This window comes from Aethalodelphis obliquidens, unplaced genomic scaffold (assembly GCF_003676395.1).
Source record: "Aethalodelphis obliquidens isolate GAN/ISIS:26980383/991018 unplaced genomic scaffold, ASM367639v1 scaffold8, whole genome shotgun sequence".
Lineage (NCBI taxonomy): Eukaryota > Metazoa > Chordata > Mammalia > Artiodactyla > Delphinidae > Aethalodelphis > Aethalodelphis obliquidens.
In genome coordinates, this window is record NW_020837952.1 from 54,074,696 (window position 1) to 54,097,641 (window position 22,946).

General features: G+C 56.2%; 1 protein-coding gene across 3 annotated transcripts; it reads right to left on the bottom strand.

Moving 5' to 3' along the window:
* Window positions 1–3,392: 3,392 nt before the first annotated feature.
* Window positions 3,393–21,968, bottom strand: IL2RB (interleukin 2 receptor subunit beta). 3 transcript variants are annotated; one of them, XM_027107550.1, is made up of 11 exons: window positions 21,832–21,950; window positions 18,581–18,698; window positions 18,222–18,242; window positions 18,026–18,140; window positions 17,056–17,134; window positions 14,285–14,390; window positions 12,672–12,820; window positions 11,177–11,342; window positions 10,500–10,620; window positions 9,008–9,092; window positions 3,393–6,070 (listed from the first exon to the last, which is right to left on the bottom strand). In XM_027107550.1, exons 2-11 carry the CDS (start codon window positions 18,663–18,665, stop codon window positions 5,312–5,314), a joined length of 1,686 nt encoding a protein of 561 aa, XP_026963351.1. In that variant the 5' UTR covers window positions 18,666–18,698; window positions 21,832–21,950; the 3' UTR covers window positions 3,393–5,311. The 3 variants fall into 3 exon arrangements, with proteins under 3 accessions (XP_026963351.1, XP_026963350.1, XP_026963349.1); XM_027107549.1 differs by having other exon boundaries at window positions 18,026–18,143; XM_027107548.1 differs by having other exon boundaries at window positions 18,026–18,242; window positions 21,832–21,968.
* Between the last annotated feature and the right edge of the window lie 978 nt (window positions 21,969–22,946).

Sequence of the window (22,946 nt, forward strand, 5' to 3'; positions counted from 1 at the left end):
GTCCGGATCTGTGACGCAGAACCCAGAATTTTGGTCATTCCTGCCTTGCCAGGTCTCTGAGAGATTGTATGAGATCCTTGAACGACCACACTTTACAGCAGTGAAGAGCTTGCCCGTGTGAGTGCTAAGGACTGCCTGGGTTCAAATCCTTGCTCCACTGGGTTCCATCTGTGTGGCCTCGGGCAAGTCATTACCCACTCTGTGCCTTGGTCTTCTCATCTGTAAAATGGGTAAGAAGAGTCCCTCCCTTGTGGCATTGTTGTAAGGATCAAGTGAGTTGATAATACAATGCATTTAGAGCAGAGCCTGATGCCTGCTAAGTGCTCAAACGCCCCTCTTGAAGAGACACTGAAGGATGGAGAACATTCTACTGTGGCCCTCACAGGTCCTCGTCCCCATAGCTGTCCCTCCCCCACTGCCTGTTGATAAAATCCAAACTGCCAAACGGTGGCTGCTGATCTGTAAGAACAATTTCTCTCTCTTCCAAGAACCATCCTCAAACAGTTATTTCCAATACAAGCTGAACTCTGGCTGCCCCTTACTACAGCCCTGCACAAAATTTTGTCTTCCTTCCCCAAGTTAGAAGCTCCTTCAGAGTCTCCTCACGCCTGGTATTCCCAAATAAAGCTTGTGCTAATGGGACTCTGGCTGATTTTCTTCCAGAACCATTATCATCACCCCTGTATCCCCAGAATCTAGCACAGGATCGGGCCCATAGCACAAAAGACGGTTCGAAAAGAGCGGTCTCAGGAGGAGACAGTAGAAGGAAGTAATTAACCCTAATTGGAATGAATTAGAGCGCCTCCGACAAGTGGGGATGCTTGAAGGTCTTGAGGGATGTGTAGGAGTCCGGGAGTGGATTGTTTGGATGGCGGGACTGTTTCAAACCCAGGGACCAGCGTGTGCCAAAGCAAATGAGTCAGTTGCGGTCCCTGCTCTCATGCCCACCCCCCGCAGGCCCAGCCTCCTGCTCTTGAAGTGAAATACATGTAGACCCAGCCACAAGCCACATTCCGTGTGGCACCTGAAACCACAGACTATCGGGGCTAGGAGAGCACTTAGAAATCACCCAGTCTGACTACCCCATTCACTGATGGAGCGACTGAGGCATGAAAGCAGATGAGACCTGCCCGAGGTCCCCGCGGCATTGACTATGACATTAAGGAGTTCGGCCAGGGTCCTGAGGGTTTAGGGAGTCACTGGGGGTTTCCCTGGGGATTTAGGCAAGGGTGTGGCATGGCCAGATGTGACCATATCTTGAATCCTGGATCCGCCAACAATCAGCTGCATTTCTTAACTTCCCTGAGCCTCAGTTTCCTAATCTGCAAAATGGGGAGTATAACACCTGCCTCACAAGGTCCCTGTCAGGTGATGAAATGCTGCTTGAAAAGTGTCTGGCCCCGTGTCTGGAACATAAATATTAGCCTTCTTCCCACTTTTAAAATGTGCTTCTTGATGATTTTTGAAATTGTCCTGGTTGTTCCCAATAATTAGGAGGACAGTGGTAAGTTATTCATCCTAGCTATGAACTGGTTCACCGTAATTTGCTTGGTAACTGCAGACATTGAAAGTTGCTTAGAGTGGGAATTGAGAGGTAGGAGGAGAGCAGAGATAGTGGGGGATTGAGGAAGTGAAGGAACAAATACAGCTCAAGAAATTGGAGACCTGAGGGGCTGGAAGGCCCTCCCACCTCTCCTCCCTTTTCTTTTATACCCCAATCTGCCCTGGCTGCCTCCTGCTTCCTGCTCTGCATCTGACAGCTCTCCAAGGCCCTAGGCTGCCTGGTCCCCAGCTGGTGCCACCCCTCTCTCCTGGAATCTGACCCAGGCAAGCCTGTCTCTCCTTCATTCCTTCCACCCCTGCCAGCTGCTCCCTCCTTGCTCCATCTCCCAAGGCCTGTACACTGGACATTCATACTGTGGCTTCTAGCCCATCAGTCCATCTCCACTTGGTGTAAGGCGGTCCCTTATGCCACACACTACCAGCTCAGGTCTCCCATCAGACACAGTAAGGACAGCTGGGTTCCCTGGGTGTACTTGCTCATAGGGCCCTCTCAACTTTCCAGTCTCCACCATAACAGCCTCAATTTTCCCTGCCTAGAAAATCGGAGTCAGGAACAATAGTTTCTTATCTTAATTATTTATTTATTTTTGGCTGTGTTGGGTCTTCGTTTCTGTGCGAGGGCTTTCTCTAGTTGCGGCGAGCAGGGGCCACTCTTCATCGCTGTACACGGGCCTCTCACTGTCGCAGCCTCTCTTGTTGCAGAGCACAGACTCCAGACGCGCAGGCTCAGTAGTTGTGGCTCACAGGCCTAGTTGCTCCGCGGCATGTGGGAATCTTCCCAGACCAGGGCTCGAACCCGTGTCCCCTGCATTGGCAGGCGGACTCTCAACCACTGCACCACCAGGGAAGCCCAGGAACAATAGTTTCTGTTGTGGAAGGAACCTGAGGGATTATCTGGCCTAGACATGTCACCAGGTACCAGCTATGATCAATCCGGCCTGCCTACAGCATCTAAGGCTGCATCCAAGCTCCAGAGAAAGGAGGAGTATGGTCAGTTAGCAATGTCTGCCAGGCACCACTGCAATTGATTAGCAATGTCTGCCAGGCACCACTGCAATTGATTAGCAATGTCTGCCATGAGTGCAGCTTTATGAGTGCCAGATACTGCTATTCATGATCTGGTCCAAGTTTTCAGAGTCAAGGATACTTGAGTTAGATAGATGTAAAATCCAGAGCAATATTTTCCCATGAGACCATATCAGATGGTGCCTGGACACCGAATAAGATAAATCTGACTCCTTTTAGTGAAAAAGATATTTCCCTTACAATCCTTCTGCATTTTCTCAAGGAAGAAGTCTCTGGTTCTGGCATGTCTTCATCAGCTTCCCAACACTTGCTTATCTCCCTTTTAAACTAAGAGATAGAGCAGATTCCCAGCAGGCAATAAATTGAAACATTTTGTTTTATTGTACTTACTTTGTACCATTACCTTTTATTTATAGTGAATATCAGTTTTCCCATTTACAGAACCAATATAAAATTTTTTCTTTAAATAAAAGTATTAAACAAAAAGTGAATTGATTGAAAGAAAAATATTAAGTAAACAATAATAAAGATGGTACACATAGATTATTTATATTTATATATATATATATATATATATATATATATATACATACACACACAGGACCAAAGCCTGAGAAATGTAACCCTCCCAAGAATTCTGCAAAGTGGAAATTCACTTGCAGAGAGATTTCCTGGTTTGCCCGAGGACATACAGCAAAGCTGTGGGCACTGAGCTTGGGTCTGATGCTCTCCTCAGGACCGAGGAGACTTACGGCCCAGAACACACAGCACCATATGGCAGGAGGTGGGAAGTGCGATGGCCCGGTAATTAAGCTCGTCCATGGTAAGGATCCAAGACTCAGACAACCTCAGGAAAAGGGAGTTTATTTTGGGCATAGAAGAAACAGGAATCCTGAGTGAAATGCAGTAACCCCCTGGGGAGCAGCAGTATTAGTAATAGGAGCCCAGGCCCCTCTGCTAACTCCTCTCTAGCCTTTTGGGGCTCTTCTCCACATGCACCTGCTCCTTGGGGCCACCCTCCTGCCCTGTATTCAAATGCCCAAGACTGAGAGAAACCTGATTGGTCAGTTCAGGCCCGGCCTCCCTGATTGGACACAGCTTCTGTTCTAAGTCATCTCATAGGCTGCTGATGAACCTATGGGTGGGCTTGTGTCAGGTGCCCAATCAGCTGCAAGCATGGCCTATAAATGCAGGCACTGTGTTTTCACGCCTTGGGGTTAGCTGGGACCTGCTGGGGACCCTGCCTTCCGAAGAGCTCTAGTCAAGAAGGGAGGTTGTGATAGGCATCACAGGTGTGATCAGTGCCAGGGACAGAGGGGAGAGAAGTGGACGGGTGGTGGGGAGCACCGAGAAGGAAGGGGCTAGCTGTGTGTGGCTGGGGCGACTGCCACGTGAGGGGATGAGCCTCTCACTGAAGCGGGCATGCTGGAATCTAATGGACCTGGATCGCCGCCTCTCCAAGTCTTGACCTCAGAAATGTCAAGGCGCCAGGGGTGCTCCTGTGAGGTGGATGGTACCCCCTGCATGAAGGCAGCTGGGCGCAGGGAGCCCAGGCAAGATGATGCCAGATAGTTCATCAGTTCACCCAGGGAATATGATGGAGTGCCAAGTGCGCTGTGCCAAGTGTAGTGAGTGGAGCTGCCATCTGGAGGCGGTGTGCCAGCCCCTGAGCTGCAGAAAAGACCAGTGGAGGCTGGAGCGGGAGGGGCCCAAGGGAGGGCTCCCTGTGACAGCATCAGGACCTGCCACTAGGAGGGGTTTACTTTCCAGCAGCAGGCTACTGCGAAGCCATTGTGGAAAGATCCAGCCGGTGTCCACTTTGCCGGGGCATTTCTGTCCATACTTGGGCCACAGCGTTAAGGATGCTGTAGCCAAGCATTCAAAGGTCACAAGAGATCCCAAATGGGAAGTGACAGGGCCACTTTCTTCAGCCACCCTGTGATCCTGAGAGCCTGTCCCTCCAGCACCGAATCTCAAAGTTTGCGCACATTGAAGGAGGTGGTGTTTCCCTCCCAGGGAAGCAGAACTGACACTTGAAGGATAAAGGGAGCTTGTCACCTAGATGAGGGAGGCGAGGGCACCCCAGGCACAGGGAAGCGCATGTGTAAAGGTGTGGGGGAATGGGGGAGCTCCAAGTGGCTCAGTAGGACCCTTGGGACGCTACCAGAAGGGAATGTCCCAACACGATGCTGGAGAGGCAAGGGGAGGGCCGAGAAGTGGGGCTGAGGGCAGTGGGGAGCCACGGCAGGGTTTTAAACCCGGAGCAGCACAGCCCTCTTTGTGTTCTGGAAAGAGCACTCTGGTTGTCCTGTGGTGGGTGGGTGCGGGGGGGTGTGACTGGGGCAGGAAGCCCTGTGAGGAGCGCAGGGTGAAGGCCCGTGGAGAACCCCAAATTCTCCCTGAAGAGGAGCTGCTGGGCTGGAGAGGAGGGACGCCTCAGAGGCAAAACCCGCAGGACTCCAAGACTGATGCGGGAGTGTGGAGTCAAAGTGCCTCTCCCCCCGAAGTTCTTGGCTTGGGCCGTAGGACCGGGGAGCAGCAAATGAGGTGTGGAAGTGAACAGCCGAGTGTGCAGGGCTGGGTGAGGGCCCTCTGGCCAGAGATGACTGGGGGCAGCCGGACACCGAGCGTCAGCAGTGGACAAGCCTCACAGACAGAGAGTCCTCAGCTGGGCCTGGTGCAACAGCGGAAGGCCACCTGCCTCCCAGCCCTGGCCGTCTGTCTACACTGTGTGAGCCGGGTCCTGATCCTGGAGCTCTTGGAGGGACAGGTAGGCATCGGTGTTCAGGGTCAGGCAGGAGGTGGGGGCCTGGACTTGGCCTTGCCCAGGAGAGCTGGCCCAGGGGAAGCCGGCCCCCTCCCTCGGGCTGGGGACAGGCACCTCCTCTCCTGCTTCTCCCAGCGCATGCTCCGGGGGTGACTGCAAATCCACCAGGTCAGGGGCTTCCTGGGTGGGAGGCGCCAGGGGCTGGGGGGCCCAGTCTCCAGGGACTCCCTCCTGCGGGGTGGGGGGCAGCCTCTCTTCACTAGCCCCAATGCCCCCCAGGGCAGTGTTCGGGGGGCCTGGGCCACCGAGGAGACTGGGGGAGAAGAGCAGCAGGTCGTCCCCAGAGGGGAAGGTGCAGTAGGCGTCTTCCTCCCCTGGCGGAGGTGGCAGGGGTGGGAGGAGAGCCCCCTCTGGCACCCTGGGCCCACCCTCATCGGGCTCCTCCGTGAAGGGGTCGTAGGCGAAGTACACCTGGCAGGCCTCGATCTCCAGCGCGTCTGGGAGGTGGAAGAAGAAGTAGCCCTGGTTGGTGAAGCAGCTGGTCACCGAGTGGCCGCTGGTCTCGGTTGAGGATGACGAGCCCTTGTCCTGCTGCTGCAGAAGGAGCAGCTGCGTGGCCTTGGCGTCCCTGTCCAGCACCTCCAGTGGGGAGATCTCGGGCACTGGGCCGCTGGGGCTGAAGGAGGATGAGGGGAAGGGCGAGGAGAGCCACTTCTGCAAGGAGAAAGAGCAGAGGGAGGGTGAGTGGCCACCTCTTCCAGACTCGGCAACATCCCCTATCTCATCCTCCTTCAGCAGTCCGCTCAGGGCTGCCCACTCTGGGAAGCCCTCCTTGACTGTAGCCCCCACCTCCCAGACACAAACACAGACACACAAACCCTGCCCACTGGTTTGGGGAACCCTCTGCATCAGCCCAGGGGGTGTGGCTGTTTCCCAGCCCCAGCACAGGCCTTCCTGGCTCTCTGTAGGTGCCCAGGGGATGTCTTGGTTCAACGTGTGACTGTTTATCGAGCAGCTCCTGTGAGCCTGGTGCCGCTTTTGGTCCCGGGAACATAGCAATGGGTAGAATCCTCAGAGTGTCTGGTGGGGACCAGTGTGAGTGTGTAAACCAACCAACCACTGCTCAGGCAGAAAGGGTCCCGAAAGCACATCACGGTCACCATACAGATGCCCAGAGAGGGCCTGTGCCCTGGCCCTGGCCCTGATCACACAGCCAGCAGGTGGAAGAGCTGGGTCCCAGGTTCCCCACTCACACTGCCATGGAATCATCTCCAGTGGGGAGCTAATTGTCCCCCAGTTGACCACTCCCTCCTGGTGCCCTGCAGCCCTCCACCCCCCACGCCCTTCATCCACAGAGAGAGGAAAGCACCCATCAGAGCACTTCTCAGTTGCTCTGGAGTCCACAGAGGCCTGGCAAGGAACAGGGAGACCCGGCTTCCAGCCCTGGCGCTGGCACTCTCTAGCTGTGTGACCCTGGGCAGGTCACTGCACCTCTCTGAGCCTCAATTCCACAACATTTAGCTGCCCCTTTCCTGACTTCCTCACTATGGGCCAGCAGAGAGATGTCAAAGAAGACAATGAAGGTGGAAACACCTGGCACAGGTAAAACGCAGACTACCCAGCAGAAGCGTAGGGGAGTGGTCACCCCTCAGGGCAGGGTGACGGGGCCTCAAGAGGGTGCACTTGAGAACCCCCAACAGCCTTCTGTCCTGGGAGCCCTCTGCAGCTGGACTGTGGTCCCCCCAGCACAGGGACCAGGCCTGATGGGACCAGGCCCCCTGCACTCTTGTGCCCAGCACAGGGCCTAGGGGCCCAGTTGATGTTCTGCAGATGAATTAATGGACCAGAAGAGAAACATCCTGCTTCTCCATCCCCGGAGTGAGTTCCCGGGGCTGAGCCACCCAACAAAATCTACCCCCTCCCCCAAACCAGGAGTTCACGTTACAGAGAAAAGGCCGAGAGAGAGGGACAGCGAGGACAAACTAAGGATGGCAAAGAGGAATAGCAGGCTAGGGAGGCAGGGCAAGAGCCAGGTCAGGTGTGGCTCCAACGCTAGGAGAAGCCGCGGAGGCAGGGCCAGGCAACAGTGCTGAGCAGTGGCCAGAAGAAGCGGCCAGGCCTGGGGCCGGCACTGGTGTGCTGGGCCTCGCTGGGCCGCCCTCAGAGGTGTGTGTGGTCAGGCACTTCCTGGGCCTAGGCCTCCACCCACAATGCCCTGAAGCGCAGGTGGGCAGGGGGCACAGGAAGAAACTCATCCCCCTTCACATACACTGGCACACGCACTCCCAGGTCCCACAGGCAGGGCAGTGGGCCTTGCGGTCGTGGAGGCAGGGGTTCTGGGGCAGAGAGAGAGACAGCAGCTGGCCTGTCACCCACATGCAAAGGAGGGGGTGGGGTCCCTCTTGGCCAGCCCCCAGTCACATCATGCATCCCCAGGGCCTCCTCGGGATACCCCCTCCACACAGCAGGCCTGGGCCAGGCATCTAGACCTGGGGATGGCCTCGTGGGAAGATAGAGTGGCTCGCAACTCTCTAGAAAGGACCCCAGTCCCACCACAAAATGTCCTAAGCCCATAGAATGAGAAGGACTTCAAGGCAGAAGAGGTCTGAGGATGCATCTAGTCCTGCCTCCAGCCGGATGACTTGAATACCTCTGTTGATGGGGAGCTCACTACCTTTAGGGCTGAAGGAGGAATTTTAAGGAGATACATTCCCCGACATCAAGAGTGCTGTAGGTAAGCTACCCCCAGTCATGGGAGTTTTCCGAAGAATTCCAGAAGGGGCTCTGATCAGCCCTGATAGAGAATACCAAAGCCGGCTCCTGACTGCTCTGGTCCAGCATGGCTTTCCAGCCCCTCAACTTTCCTCCTGGCTTCTCTCCGCCCCCACCTCACCCCTCCTCCACCAACACCAATCCAGGGAGCCTAGAGTGGGGGTGGGGTGGTAGAGGCAGCCCACCACATCCCCTACCCCCTTGAAACTTCCTTCCTGAAGCATGTGTGGGCTGAGGGAGGGGAGACGACTAAACTTTAAATGGCGCTGAGTGTTCTGACATGTGGGCGTGCACTTTTAAAATGAATCTGTGTTTTGTAACTAGAAATGCCTAGAGGCCTTGCTAACGTCTGTGATAAGTCAGGGAGCCTGGCCAGGGAGTTTCTGCAAGAGCAGGGAAAGCACTAGCCCCACAGGGAGCGGGGTGGAGAGAACTTGCACCTGGCAAATCCTGCTCCACCAACAACCTGGTGCCAGTCATTCTGGCTAGAGCTTCGTGAGCACTTGCTGTGTGCCAGGCAATGTCCTTGGGACCATACATAGAGTAACATTATCCCCCCACCACCCATCAGTTTACAGGTGAGGAAACTGAGACACCGAGAGGTTCGAGAGCTTGCCCAAGGCCACACAGCCAGGAAGTGGTGGAGCCAGGGTTAGAGCCCAGGCAGTCTGGCTCAGACGGGAGCTGCCATTCAGCCTGAGAACACAGGGGAAAGGGGCCCGTGCCCACACGCGAGGCAGCTCACTTTACATTTCTTCTTCCAAAAAGGGCAAAAGTCCACTGTTCCTGCACCTCTTCCCCACCCATTCCACACCCCCGCCCACCCTCTGGCCAGCCCGTGCCACCTGCCTACTCTGCCCTCCACCTACAGACGCCTACCTGGAAATCTCCTCCATGCTCGGAGCTCAGCTGGGAAAAGAACTCCGAGGGGTCTGGGATGTGACACTTCAGAACCTTCTTCAGCCTGGACAGGGGAGAGGAAGGGAGGGAAGGAGGGTGAGAAGGGAAGGGGATCGCAGTGTCCTGCCATCAGCCCCCCGCAGCTCTGAGGGCAGGGCGCAGAGCTGTTCATTTATTTTGTCAGTATTGATCGTGTACCCAGTAAGGGAGGGTATTGTGCTGGGCACTGGGGACACAAGAATAGCCAACAGAGAAGGTCCCTGCTCTTAAGGGACTGACATTCTAATGGGGAGCCAGACAGTGAAGCAAGTGTGCAAGTTTACCCTTCATTGTAATGTGGAGACAGAGGGCAGGTTGCCATGCAAGAGAAGGATGTGAGGGTGGGGGACCACGCAAGCCAGAGCGGTAGGGGACAAAGAAGACTGGAGCAGAGTGAACCAAGAGGAGGGAGGTAGGAGAGAGGCTAGATGGTGGGCCAACTAGTCAAGGCTGCCATGGACGGTGGCTCAAGCTGTGCACTGCCCAAGGGCACCTGGGGATTTTTGGGGGGTGGGGGGGGCAGTGGTGAAAGGAGGCTGAATTCCAGCCCATGCTCTGCTTGCCAAGCTGAGTGCCCCAGTATCTGTGTGCATCTGCCTCAAGTTGTATGCCACAGCCTCAAGACCCCAGAAAACCTGGCTGCCACCCAGAGGTCCAGGCTCGGGTCCCAAACTCCTTTCTGGTCTCTGGCCACACCCACCTCCCTGCATTTTCAGTTCCTGGAATGCTCCTGCCTTGTTCCCACCCAGGATCTTTGCACAAGTTATTTCCTCCTCCTGAGATGTGTTCCCCGACCCTTCCCTGCCTGGTTCACTTCTCCTTCAGATTTCAGTGGAATCATTACTTCCTCAGGGAAGCACCCCCACAACCCCCGGCCACCCCTTAGCTGAGGTTCCTTTCCCTGTTGTCTGCTTGCAGTACATATGGTACCTTCCTTCCTTCACCAGCCTAATCACGTGTGTCGTTATAAACGTGCATGATTAAGATGTATCTGCCTTCCCCCATGGGACTGTGGGTCCATGAAGATGGGACGACATGCCTGTGGTTGCCATTGCGTTCCCAGCACTCAGCACCGTACCCAGTCCAGAGGTAGGACTCAGTAAATAAAGGAATAAACAAATGAGTGCCCAGACGCATGAGGACCGCCCCCAACACACAGGCAGCTGGAACGTGCGCACACACATACTCAAGCCCTGGGCATGATGCTCTGGACAGGGCTCCCATGGGGCTCTCCCTGCCCCACTCCCCTCGGGCTGGTTCCATGGGCTTCCATCTTTGGTGGAAAGGCCAGGTGTTAGGCGGGGGGGGGCTCTTGGGAGGGCAGAGGGGGCACTGGAGAGTGAGAACAGGGCTTTCAGCCCAGAGCCTGACCTGGCGGGGAGGGGGTCGTGTCAGACAGGAGGATGAAAGACAGGGAAGGGAGCGCTCTTACCACAGCCCGTTGTACCGAAAGCTGGTCAGCAAGTAAACCAAGATGGCGAAACCAAGAGTGCAGCAGAGGCCCAACACGACGTGGCCCATCGAAGGGAGGGGCAGGGTCTTCTTCCTGGTTGCTGCCGGGGTGGGAGGAGGAGAAGGGGAGGGGTTAGAGAAGTGCTCCCACCCACCCTGGCTCAATCCAGCATCCCCCACCCATGACCTGGTGCTGAGGGACAGGCCGACCTCTGACCCAAGGCCTTTACAGGGTCCCAGCTGGTCCAGCAGAGCTGCCGTGTGCCCAGCCAACATGGGGCATCACGGCCGACAGGATTCGTCACAGCATCCCTGCCTCGGTACCATGGTACCCACTTTACAGATGAGGAAACAGGCTAACAGGTGAAAACAGCCCACCCCTGACCTCGGCAGAAACCAAGAGTTTGAAGTTTCAGGGTGGAGAGAGTGGAAGGAGCCTCACCGGCCTCCCCACTAACTCACGAGGCCAATGGCAAGTCCCACCCCCTCACCGATCCCCTGTTCCCATCTGTAAACTACGCCCATGTTGCCCAGCCTGTGGGTCACATCAAGTGAACTAATGATGGCCAAAGGGCTGTATACCTACACCCCAAGCCTCCCGCACCAGCCACTGCCTCCCGCCGGAGCTGCATGCCCACCCCAGCTCCCCTTCAGTACCTGCAGGCCTCGTCCTGAAGACCAGAGGCTGGCTCCAGGGGCTCCAGGCCTCATGGTTGCCTAGCTGGGGCCTGGCCCGCACCTGAAGCTCATACAGCGTGTCTGGAGCCAGCGTCTCCAGGGAGATCCATTGCTGGTTCTGCCTGAGGGTCAGCAGCGGGGTGTCCTGGGGCAGAGACAGGGCTGTCAGACCAGAGGGGTCCCCACTGCCCACCTCACCTCCTGTGGCAGGGCTGGCCGAGATGCCGAGCAGAGCAGCACCTTCCTTTCTTCCCTCCAGCCACCTGCCCTCCACTGTCCCCTCATCCTACAGAAAGGCTGCCTGACTACCCAGTTGCTGGGCCCCAAAACTCCAGGATCATCCTAAACACCTCCCACACCCAAAGCCATCTGCCAATCAGCTGGTTCCACGTCCAGAGCCTGGTTCCACCTTTGGAAACTATTTCTGCACCCTTCCGCCTTCTCTCCACTCCTTTCTCCTCCAGGTCTGAGCTCCCACCACCTCTGGGCACCATACAAGGTCGCCCTGCTTCCCCTCCGCCCCCCACCCCGTGCTCTGCTATAGTCTATTCTCCACTCAACCAGAAAGAGGGATTTCCCAAACACTTCTCCCACCTCTGCATCACCCTTTTTGCTTTTCTTCCGGTGCCCTAGACACACAGGCCATGTCTTGCCTTTGCAATGGCTCTTTCTTCTGCTTGGAAGTCCCTCCCCAGATCCTCAAAAGGTCAGCTCCTGTTTGAGCCCCAGATCTCAGAAAGGCCTTCCCTCGTCACCTGAGTCTGAAGTAGCCTGGCCCAGCCCTTCTCAACTGTGTTATCACGTTTAATTTTCATGATAGTATGTATTGACATCCCATAGTCTCCTGTTTCTGGGCACCAGCTGTCTGCCCCCATCCCCCATGTGAGTTCCCTGAGAGCAGGCAGCTCATCAGGCCCGCCCTCCACTCTCTCCCCGCATCTAGCACGTAGTAGGTACTCAGTGAATGTTTGTTGAGTGAGTGAGTGAGCGAATAAAGGAATGGATAAATGAATGAGTAAGCAACCAGCCCCTGTGGACTTGTTTTTTGTTTGTTTGTTTGTTTGTTTTGGCAGCACCCCTTGGCATGTGGGACCTTATTTCCCTGACCAGGGCTCGAACCCACACCCCCTACAAGGGAAGGGCGTAGTCTTAACCACTGGACCGTCAGGAAGTCCCAACTCCATGGACTTGGACCACACTGGATTTGAAGAGGGAAGGGTGGCTGCTCAGGGCCTCTGAACTCTCCAGACAGGGCAGTCGCCTGCCCCTTGGCTTTGTAAGTCTTGCCTGGAATCCACCACCAGCTGGACCCCTGGGGTGTCAGGGGACACACGGAGGGAGGGGGAACAGGGCAGGCAGTACAGAGGAGCGGCAGGGGCTTAGGGGCTCCTGTGGCTTTGCTGAGATGAAGGATGGACAGGGTGACGAGGACAGGAAGGAATCAGGGCAGGTCGGGATGGAGCTAGGTACTCACCTCCCAGCTGTGGCCCGGGGACCTTGTCCGGGCCTCAAACTCCACATTGCTTTGAATGTAGTGGGAGAACTGGGAGACATTCCAGGTTATGTTGCATCTGCGGGTCTCTATGTGGACGACTTGGAGGGAGTGGGGGGACATCAGACGAACTGGAGACGGGAAGAGAAAAAAGGAGAGAGAAAAAGCTTGGGGGACACCGGAGGCTGATACTGAGATGAGAAACCGTGCCGGGCTCCCACCTCCACCTTTGCACAAGCTGCTTCTTCCTCCCTGCATTCCCTTTCCCCAGAGACTGGCAGGTCCCTGCTCAAAGAGCACATATTCAGAGAAGCCTTCCCCAACCACCCACCACTCTCTGTGCCCCTCACCTGTTTCATTTCTCTTCCTAGCACTTATCAACACCCAACGTATTAAATATCTACTTCTGGTCCTTTATTCATTTTCTGTCTCCCCCACCAGACTCTGAGCTCATTGATGGCAATGACTTGATTCTTTCGGGTATCCTTGGTTCCTGGAACGTTACCTGGCACATGGTAGGCTCTTGATTAAATACCTGCTGAATGAATGAATCAAGGCAGCCTTTCTCTGCACTCAGAATTGATCAGAGAGTTTTACCTGGATCATCTCATTTATTTTATTTAATTCTATCTCATCAACCTTATATGACTGTAAGATTGTATGATTCTGAAGTTCAATTGTTCTAAATTTTGATGCTTCTGAGACTCTGTAGAAATACACAAATAATAATAAGCAAATGTTTACTGAGCACGTGCTAAGTAGTTTCTGTGTCTTGGCTTATAGACTCCTTACAGCAACCACTGGCAGCAGGTAATTGGTTATCCCCACTTTACAGATGAGGAAACTGAGGCTCAGACATGTTAAATGATCTGCCAGTCAGATTACACTCAATTAAGGCAGGGCTGCATGTAGAACCCTAGATCTCACCCTCTGCCCCCGTCTCTTCCCTAGAGATGACCTCCAAGTTCAGGAAGGGAGGGGGGTGAAAGCTGGGGGTGGGGCAGAGCACTCAGTCGTTCAACAAACCTTCCCAGAGCACTGCCCAGATCGAGCCTGATGTTGACTATTCAGAATGGAGACACAGGGATGGCAGAGGCTCTGCCCTCAGGGAAGTTCACAGCCCAGTGAGGGAGACAGACCCATGATCAGGCAGCAAAGACCCAGGACATAAACACCCTGAAGGAGGTGGGGGAGTCTGGGAAGGACTCCTGGAGGAGGTGACTCTTCACTGAGCCTTGAAGGGTGAGTGGGAATTTTCCGGGTGGGAAGAGCCTTCCAAGCAGTGGGGCCGGCGCGTGCAAGGACTCAGAGGCATGGATGGGCAAGTTGAATCTGGAGAGCTGGGCTTTGGTGTGGCAGGAATATAGGCCACGAGAGGAGGCGTGCTGGAGAGGGAAGCCAGGCCAAGTGGCCTTGAACACCAGGGTAGCGACCCGGGACTTCATGCCAAGTTCAGCGAGCAGTGGGTTGGTCAGATGTGGGCATGGAAGCTGATGGGGAGAGACTGGAGCAGGGTGACCCCAGAGGGGGAGACAGGGAGGGAGGTGCCCACCCCTCCAACCCCCTCCCAGCCCCACCCTGGAGTCCTCTCTCACTGTTGTCAAAGGGCTTGAAATTCTGGGTCATCATCCTCCTCCACCTCTCCCCTTCGCGGCACATCACGGTCAAGTTGATGACGTCAACTATGGTCAGTTTCTGAGACTGCAAGGGAAGGAGGCCAGGGATGTAGCTGCCGGCAGCTGGTGCGGGGAGGGGGAGGCTGCTGGGATGAGGACGGGGGAAGACAGGAGGGGAGACCGTGACTGCGACAAACAAGACCCCCTCCCTGAGCCCCTCCGCCTAAGGCAGGGCTCAGCAAGCTTTCTGAAAAGGGTCAGTTAGTTAATATTCTTGACTTTGCAGGTCATGTGGTCTCTGTCACAACTATTCAACTTTGCCGCTGTCGTGTGAAAACAGCCGTGAAAAAACATGAGAGCAAATGTGCTTGGCTGTGTGCCAATAAAATTTTATTTATAAAAACAGGCAGCAAGCTGGTTTTGGCCCATGGGCCATAGTAATTTGTCAATCCCTGATCCAAGTGAAATGAGCTGCCTTGGGAGGGAGGGAGTTCCCCGTCACAAGAGGTGTGCAAGCAGGATGAGCCCCCAAGAAGGTGCAGGCCCGGACCTATCCTTGCATTATAGCTCTGAGTGTGAAAGCTTCCTCTCCCCATCTCTCTCCAGCCCCACACCTTCACTTTTCTGGAAGGAAATGGCCAGGAACCGAGCATCTCCTGTGGGCAGGCCCTGTTCAGGTACCTTAGGCACTTCTCTGGCTGAAGCTCACAGCTGTCCATCCACACATTGCAGGTAAGAAACCTGAGGCTGGGACTGGTTAAGGACCTTGCCCCAAATCACGCAACCGGTCAGCAGGGGAACCTGGATGCAAACTCAGGCCTCTGCGTCCAGAGCCCCACAGAGACTGTAGCCCTGGCCAAGTGAACAGCTTACGGCGGCCTCCTCCCTGTGCGGAGGGCAGCTCTGCAGCCCTGCAGGAGGAGGGTCTGGTGCAGGCTCTGTTAGCATCTGCATTCCGGGGTCCGGGGTGGTGTTTTCAGGCCCAGGACCCCGGGCACAGCCCCTCTGACCTGCCGCAGGGCCCACTGTGAGCAAACCTTGAACTTGATCATCAGAGTTCCTGGAGCGGAGAACAATTGCTTCGTCTCCACCCCGAGGACCCCGCCCCAACCGTCTACCAGCTGCTGTGGGGGCCAGATTTTCCAAGATAATAATAGTATCATCACATTATTACAGTAAGTCCCCTACATATGAACGAGTTCCGTTCCGAGAGCACGTTCGTAAGTCCGATTTGTTCGTTAAGTCCACGAAGTTAGCCTAGGTACCCAACTAACACAATCGGCTGCATACCACTGCTTTCACACTTGCTTTCACCAGGCATCCCGGGCTTGAAAGAAAGATACTGTACGACTGTACTCTATACAGTACTGTCCAGTAAAGTGCATAAAACACAACCACTTGTAGAGGATGCACTCACGTGACAATGTACGCCAGACGCGTGAACTAACTTACGCGATTGGACATGCAAACGCACACACGCACCTTTGAAAGTTTGCAGCTTGAAGGTTCGTATGTAGGGGACTTACTGTATTATTATTAATGTAATTGTCGTTGTTGCAAAGATGCCAATAATACATTCTGCTGAGTACTGACCCTGTGCCAGGCACTCTACCAAGCACCTCACGTATATTATCTCATTTAATTCTCTCAGCACCCAATGAGACGGGCACAATTACTATTCTCATCCTACAGGTGAGGAGACTGAAGCACAGAGAGGCCGAGGGACTTGCCTAAGGCCACACAGCTAGATGGGGCCGGGATCTGAAGCCAGACCACCTGCAGAGCTGCAGGGGACGGGCACAGCGATCTGGTTCGAGGGGCTCTGCCATTATCAGCTACACTGTGTCATGTGAGCTCATCTCCACAGTCTCCTGCTCCTGGAGAATGTGTAGAACCTGATGAGGGTTGGAAAATGTGGTCTGGGCATCTCTGGTGCCCACCGCTGCCAAGAAGGGTTTGCCAGACAATAATTTGATGCACACAGCCTCCTGCTCTTTGAGAGGCAGCCTAGTGCAAGGTTGAAAGGCCCAGGCTGGGGGTCTCACAGACCTGGGTTCAATCCCAGCTCTGCCTCTCCCTGGCTATGGGACTTGGGCAGGGACCTCACCTCCCTGAGCCTCAGTTTCCTCATTGGTAAGAAGGGGACAGTGCTGGCACCCACGCACAGTCGTAAGGATCCCCTGGCAATCGGGTCAAGGGCACGTTCTGTCCTGGGTGGCTTTCGCTTGATTCTCAGAACAACCCTACCGGGTAAGGATCGTTATTATTCCCTTTTACAGAAGGGGTAACGGGGACTCAGAAGATGCTCAACGTCACCCAGCTGGTATGCGATGGAGCCAGGGCTGGAACCCGGACCGTCCAGCTGTGCGATCCACACTGCTAACCCCACCCCGCCCTGTACTTGCCCAGACCTCGGGAGGCGTCGGATACGGAGGTTATTATGACTAGTAGGTGCTCTCCCCACTTGGTGAAGAACACAGGAGTGTCGCAGGCTCCACAAAGCGTGGGGGACACGGCAGGAGCAGAAGCAGAGCGGCCGATGCCTCACGCACCTCAGATCCCTCGACCCCCAGGTCAGGCCTCTGTTCTCCTTGGATGGCACCTCCCTCCTTCTGCCTCCTCAGCCCCAGAAGCCTGCTCTGCCGCAGCCCCTGGCCACCGGGCTTGCTGGGCCCCGGCTTCTTCCCCGGAAGGACGCCCCTCTGCACCCACCGGCCCCCCGGCCTCTCCCCTCAGCTACGGCTACTCACATCTGGGGGTCCCAGGATGAGGTTACATGCCCAGGATCCCGGCTTCACTGGGAGCAGCTCACAGGATTCGTTCCACTGCCTTTCAAGACAAAAGAACCCTCTTAGAAGAAAAAGACGGACCCCCCCCACCCCGACCAGAGCTGGCCCTTGGGAGAGTCCCCATGCAGCGTTGCTGGTCTGTGCCCGGGCCCTATGCCAACCCCCACGTGCCCACCTCCCTTCTTGAGCATCTTTTCCTGCCTCTTCATCACAGCCAGGCCTCGATGCGGCTAAAGTGATCTAGAAACAAACCAGTTCAGGACACACGGCCTTCCCCGCCTAAAGCTCTCCAAAGTCTCCCCATAGGGTTCAGGGTGAAGATGACCCTTGATGGGGCCTTCAGAGCCCCTTGGAATCACCGTCCACCTGGGAGCCAAGGTCAAACCCCAAAGCCACCTCTGCTGGCTGCCACCAGGGTGTGTGGATCACGGTGACACTTCACCACCTCCTTCCCAGTCTCCAGTTTCCCCAGCCACTCCCCAGGTCCCTGTCCCCACAGCTGCCCTAGGCATCTGTCAAAAGCCCACGTTACTCAAAAAGTTTGGGGATCCCCCTTCTGCCCGCTTTGCCTCTAACACTGAGTCCAGCCTCGGCACAGCAGGTGAGCAGCCCAATGTCCCCAAACTACCTTGTCTGGCTCACGCCCAGCCCCTCCACTGCAGCCTGGACTGCACGCCCCACTGCCACTCAGGGTCCAGGAGTCTAAGTATCCGACCCCCAAGTTCTTCCAGACTCCTGTGACCCCAAGAGTCTGTGGGTCCTATTAGTCCAAGATTCTCAAAGTGCAGAGTTCTTGGGGTCTGAGAGCTAGGATTTCAACAGTCTAGACGTCAGTGACTAGCAGAGATTCTGATAGTCACTGTCCTGGTCCTGGTGGACCTGGGCAACCTCCCTGAGATTCCACACATTTGTCTGTAGACCCCACACACACCTTTTATCCGGCTGGGCATGGATGTGGCACGTCGTGACCTGCAGTCCCCCATCCCGGCTCCAGGCACAGGAGATGTTGGCTCTCGAGTTGTAGAAGCACGTGAGCTTGGAAGCATCTGCTGGTAAGATGAGGCGTGCATGGCTGGCTGCAGGGTGCTCATGGCCCTCTGGGGTTCGCCCGCCACTCCTGTACCTACCAGGTGAGGAAGTAGTCAATCCTGGCAGGCAGAGAAGGGGTTCGTGAATCCATCTGAGAGAGGACAAAACTGAGCCCCATAGCCTGCAGTGACCCCCAGACAGGTCGAGGCAGGGCAGGGACAAGAAGACGGTGTCTTCCTGCGGCTTGGAGGGGCACATGGGTGCGGTGCGGGCAGGTGGAGGGCTGAGGGAGAAGGCGGACACCTGGTCTCTGGTCCCACTGCCCCCCTCCCCTCCCGCCTCCTGCCCCAGCGGATGGAGCTTCTGCCAAGAAGCAGGGGTCCTGGAAGAAGTTCTAGAAGGGTCTTGGCCTCCTCCCTGAGGGAAAGCACAGCGGTCCAGATGCCAGGGTCCTCACCGTTCACCGATGTAGATGCCCGAGGGATGGCCAGGGGCCAGAGGACAAGGAGGCACAGACACCAGAACAGGGCAGGAGCCGCCATCACAGCCACGGGTGGGAGCTGGGGAAGGGAGCCCTGGATGGAGGAAGCAGGGGAGAGAGCATGAGCCACGTCCTCCCCTGCCCAAGAGACCGGCTGGGCCCTGTCCTCTCAAGGCGCACCCCTCTGCTCCCCACCATGCCAGCCTCAGGGCCTTCGTCTCTGTGGGTCCCTCTATCCCACACATGTTCTTTCCTTTCCTTTTGAGATTCTGGGACCCATGTTGTCATTGCTGAAAGGACTCTCAGAGCAGGCCCAAGCCCTTGTTCAAAAGTTGGGGACACTGAGGCCCAGAAAGAGGAAAGAATTTGCTTACGTCCACATAGGGAGGCCAGCTCAGAGCTGGAATTAGAACCCACCTCCTCTCTACCCGGCTGCTCCCTTAACCACACCAAAACTATTTGTCAACAGGTTCCTCTATGCTGGGCTCTATTTTAAACTCTTTAACTGCGGCAATAAGAGCATCTACTGGAGATACACTCATTATCCCCATTTTCAGATGAGAAACTGAGGCACAGAGAGGTGAAGCAGATTACCCAAGGTCACACAGCAGATAAGAGGCAGCTGTGGAATCTGAGCCAGGGTAGACTGCCTGGAGCCCAATAGACGTGTGCTGACTACCTCACAACATCCCTCACAGCAACACTCGTGGAGGGAGTGGGGTGGCGGGTAGGGACTGGACACCCACCCTGTGCCAGGCGCTTCCCGTACACCAGCTTATCTAATCTGCCCAGCAACAGGGGTTGGGTGCATGCATTGTCCCCTTACACAGATGAGGAGACCAAGGCCCCAAGCCATTAACCAGCCCAAGGTCACATCGCAGAAGAGGCAGAGCTGGGATTCCGTCCCCGCGCTCCACCCCAAAGTCCATTCCCTCACATGGTTCTGCCCTGCCCAGACCGTGTCCCAGGCGCTGGCCCCAGAGGTAAGGCCCACAGTATCCATCCACACCCTGGGGAGGCAGGGACCGGCAGGGGCATGGCCGACCAGTGGGCATCTGGCCTGTGTGTGGAAAGGAGCCCAGAGAAGTACCCGGGGGCACCTCCTTGCCCGTCCCACTGTCCCCACAGGGCAACACTCCCGGAGCGGACCTGGTTGCCTCTTTCTTTGGACCCTCCAATCCCCTATAGCAAAGGGCGCAGGGTTGGGACCCCATAGGGCACAAAGCCCAGGCAAGGGGCTCCAGCAAGACCCCTGTGCCCCTTACTCATCGATCATGGCCCTGGGGAGGGGCCCTGGGGATCCCCTGGAGGGTGTCACCTGGGGCCGGACCCCCGCCAGCAGGGCCAGCCAGGACCAGGACAGGGTCTGGCGCAGAGCCTCAGGGAGAGAGGAGAAGGGTGGAGGCAAAGGTGTGCAGGATCCCAGGAAGGTCAGGGCCAAACCACAGCCCCAGCCGAAGCGAGTTGGGCAGAAGTAGCATCATCTAGAATGAGCTCCCCTCCACCTGTAGCCGAAAGGGTGCAGCAGTGAACCCCAAGAGGGCAAAGCGCGAGGAGGATGCAGGGGGCAGGGTGAGGAGGGCTTCTAGCAGTCCCCAAGGCTGACCCTCCTGCAGAGGAGGAAACCGAGTCTCAGGTAGGTTAAGGAACCTGCTCAAGGTCACAGAGCAAGGAAGAGGCCCAGCCTCAGGGAGGGCAAGTGGGACCTCTGAGTCCCCAGTGCCTTCCGTCCTGGATTCTCACGCACACCCACGCCCGTGTGCCCTGCCCTTCGTGACTTACTGACTCATTAGGTCCCCAGCGCAGCCCTGAGAGTGTGTGTTGTCATCCTTATTTGATAGACACCAAGACTAATGCTCAGAGCTGCCCAAGAGATGGGACTCAAACCCAGGTCATCTGATGTCAAGTTCGAGGAAGAGATTAACAATGGTGATGATGGTGGTAATGGTGATGGTAATGATATGGTGGTGACAGTGATAATGATGATAGTGGTGATAATGACTAACGCTCAGCCCTCACGCTGCCCGGCACTGCCATTAGCACTTCGCAGATATTACCTCATTTAAAGTTCACAGCAACCCCATGAGTAGGTACCATTATAACTCCTTTTATCAGATGAGAAGACTGAGGTACTCGTTAAGCCTCTTGGGGTAAAGCTGGGATTTGAACTCAGTCAGTTGCCGTCTGAGGCTCTGCCAGGGCTGACATCATGGGATGTAGGGTACCGGGCGGCTGGGGGAGGACACGAAGCACAAGCTCGGTAGCCGGAGACACGTCCTACCTGACCTCTGACCTTGACGGACCCCGTCTCCCCTCATCCTCTCTGGCCAAACCCCCCACCACAGGGCTCCCTCTTGCTGTTTAAGTCTGGGGGCGCCTCCCCAGCTGGGCGTGGGATGCTGGCTGTGGGGGAAGCAGGGGGACCCTTGGGGATGGCTCTGCCTCTCAGGTGCTCCAAACACAGTTAAGGGTGGGAGGTCTCGGCCCCAGGAGTGGAGGGAGAGCCTGACCCGCAGGGAGCCCCAGAGGTGGAGTCCCATCCCCTCCAGAAGCACCTGCAGAGCCTACTGACCTGACCGGTCACACCGCCAAGTAAGGGACAAAGCTGAACTTGAACCCAGGGGTCCGGCCTCCAGCCCAGGGCTCCCAGAAACCTCGCAGCACACTCACTTCACAGCCAGGTCTCAGAGGCGTCCCTCTCTTTTCCCCTCGCCCCACAGCCTCCTAAGGTATCCTTTACACAGGGGCACCTCCCCGGTGTAGGCCGCACCTCTCCCACCCACATCCCACACCTCCTCTGGGCACCCAGCACATCTGAGCCTCAGCTGGCCTTGCCCCTCCCAGGACTCCCACCTCCTTCCCCACCCCTCTGGGTTGGGGGGGCCCAGCACAGGGCCTGGGGAAGCCCCTCATCCCAAAGTAGCCCCCGGCCTCCCATGGGGAGAGCTGGGAGGGAGGGAAAGCCTAGGACCAGGGACCAGCTTTTCCTCAAGCCTGAGCCATGAGAGCAGGGCCTGCCTCGTCACTGGGGGATTCTAAGATAAGGTTGGGGGTGAGGGCTGGCAGATGGGAGTTCAGGCAGAAACTTCTGGAGGATCTGAGTCAGAGCTGAAAGTCATCCCCGTGAACTTCGCCTCCAGCCCCCTGGCTGGTGGCAGGGGCCAGGAGGGAGCCCCGGGTACCTGGGGACTGGGCAGGGGCAGGGTAAGGGCAAGGTGGGACTTTACCTAGCTGGGACATGGGGCTGCGGCGTGCTCTCTCTGCTTCTCTCCACTGCTGGGACTGCAGCCATCTCCCCAGGGCCCAGCTCCGGCTCCCTCGGCCCAGGTAGTAGACGGCTGATGGGGCCAGCCACCAAAGACTAAAACCCCAAGGCCAGCCCACTTCCTGTGCAGAGGATGGAGGGGGCAAGGCCTGGGGTGGGGAGGCGGGGGAGATCTGGCTGGTTAGAAAGCCTGAAACTCCTGTAGCACCAGGGGCCAGATAAAGATCTCCCTCCTCCGCTGGGGGCGGTGAGGGAATGGGGGGGTCCGGGGGGGCACCGTGCGTATTGCAGCAGGAGGCGTGAGTGTACACCCTCACACACAGGCTGTCTCTCACTCTCAGATAGATGCCTTGCTGCATACAGGAGCCCTTGGGGCAAGGCCCCTTCTTTTCCCTCCCACCCCATCTCACAGGCCACCTCAAGCCTCTGACACCTTCATCCAGTCACACACAGTAACACCCAGACCTCACACAAACATGTCCCTTTAGGTGTACCCCAGCCATGGGATAAGACACCCCAACTTGCTGAGACTTCCCTTTTCACCCAGCCTTCCAGGAAGCCCCTTACTCAGTTTAGCATTCAGAGGCGACTATTTTGGGAGGCTTTGCAAACAATTTGATGGCTACTTATTGAACCTTCTAGAACCTTCCTCTTCTTCTCAAGTCATGGTTTATAATCCCTTTTTCCTCCTTTTTGGGGAGGAGGGATCAGTTCAGGGCTTTTTTTTTTTTTAATGATGAAAAGTGACAGACCCCTCTTTGGAAAGGTGCATGTCTATCTATGTGCAGTGTCACAGGCCCAGGGATCCCGTGAAGTTCCATCCAGTGTCAGAAGAAGCAGCTCTGCTGTCTCCTGATTTTAAACTCTGCCTCTGGGGGTTTTCCTGTGAGCTGCTGTCTCTCTCAGAAAAGGGAATGGGGAGAGCAGGAGGGAGAGTAGAAAGAACAGCTCTGCAGAAGTTTCTGTCTGCAGAGAAGTGAGAAAACAGCATTGAAGACCTTGGGGAGAGAATCAGGCTGACTCCCTTCCAAGCGGGAAGCAGGACCCGATTCGAGGCTGCTTGGAAGCTGAGTGACC

Excerpts from the sequence above, each read along its gene's own strand:
- IL2RB (XM_027107548.1), bottom strand. The coding sequence starts at position 18,665 with ATGGCGGCTCCTGCCCTGTTCTGGTGTCTGTGCCTCCTTGTCCTCTGG. Across the intron at positions 11,343-12,671 it reads CCCCGGGCCACAGCTGGGAG|GACACCCCGCTGCTGACCCT; the intron begins GTGAGTACCTAG and ends TCTCTGCCCCAG. Across the intron at positions 6,071-9,007 it reads AGCATGGAGGAGATTTCCAG|AAGTGGCTCTCCTCGCCCTT; the intron begins GTAGGCGTCTGT and ends TTCTCCTTGCAG.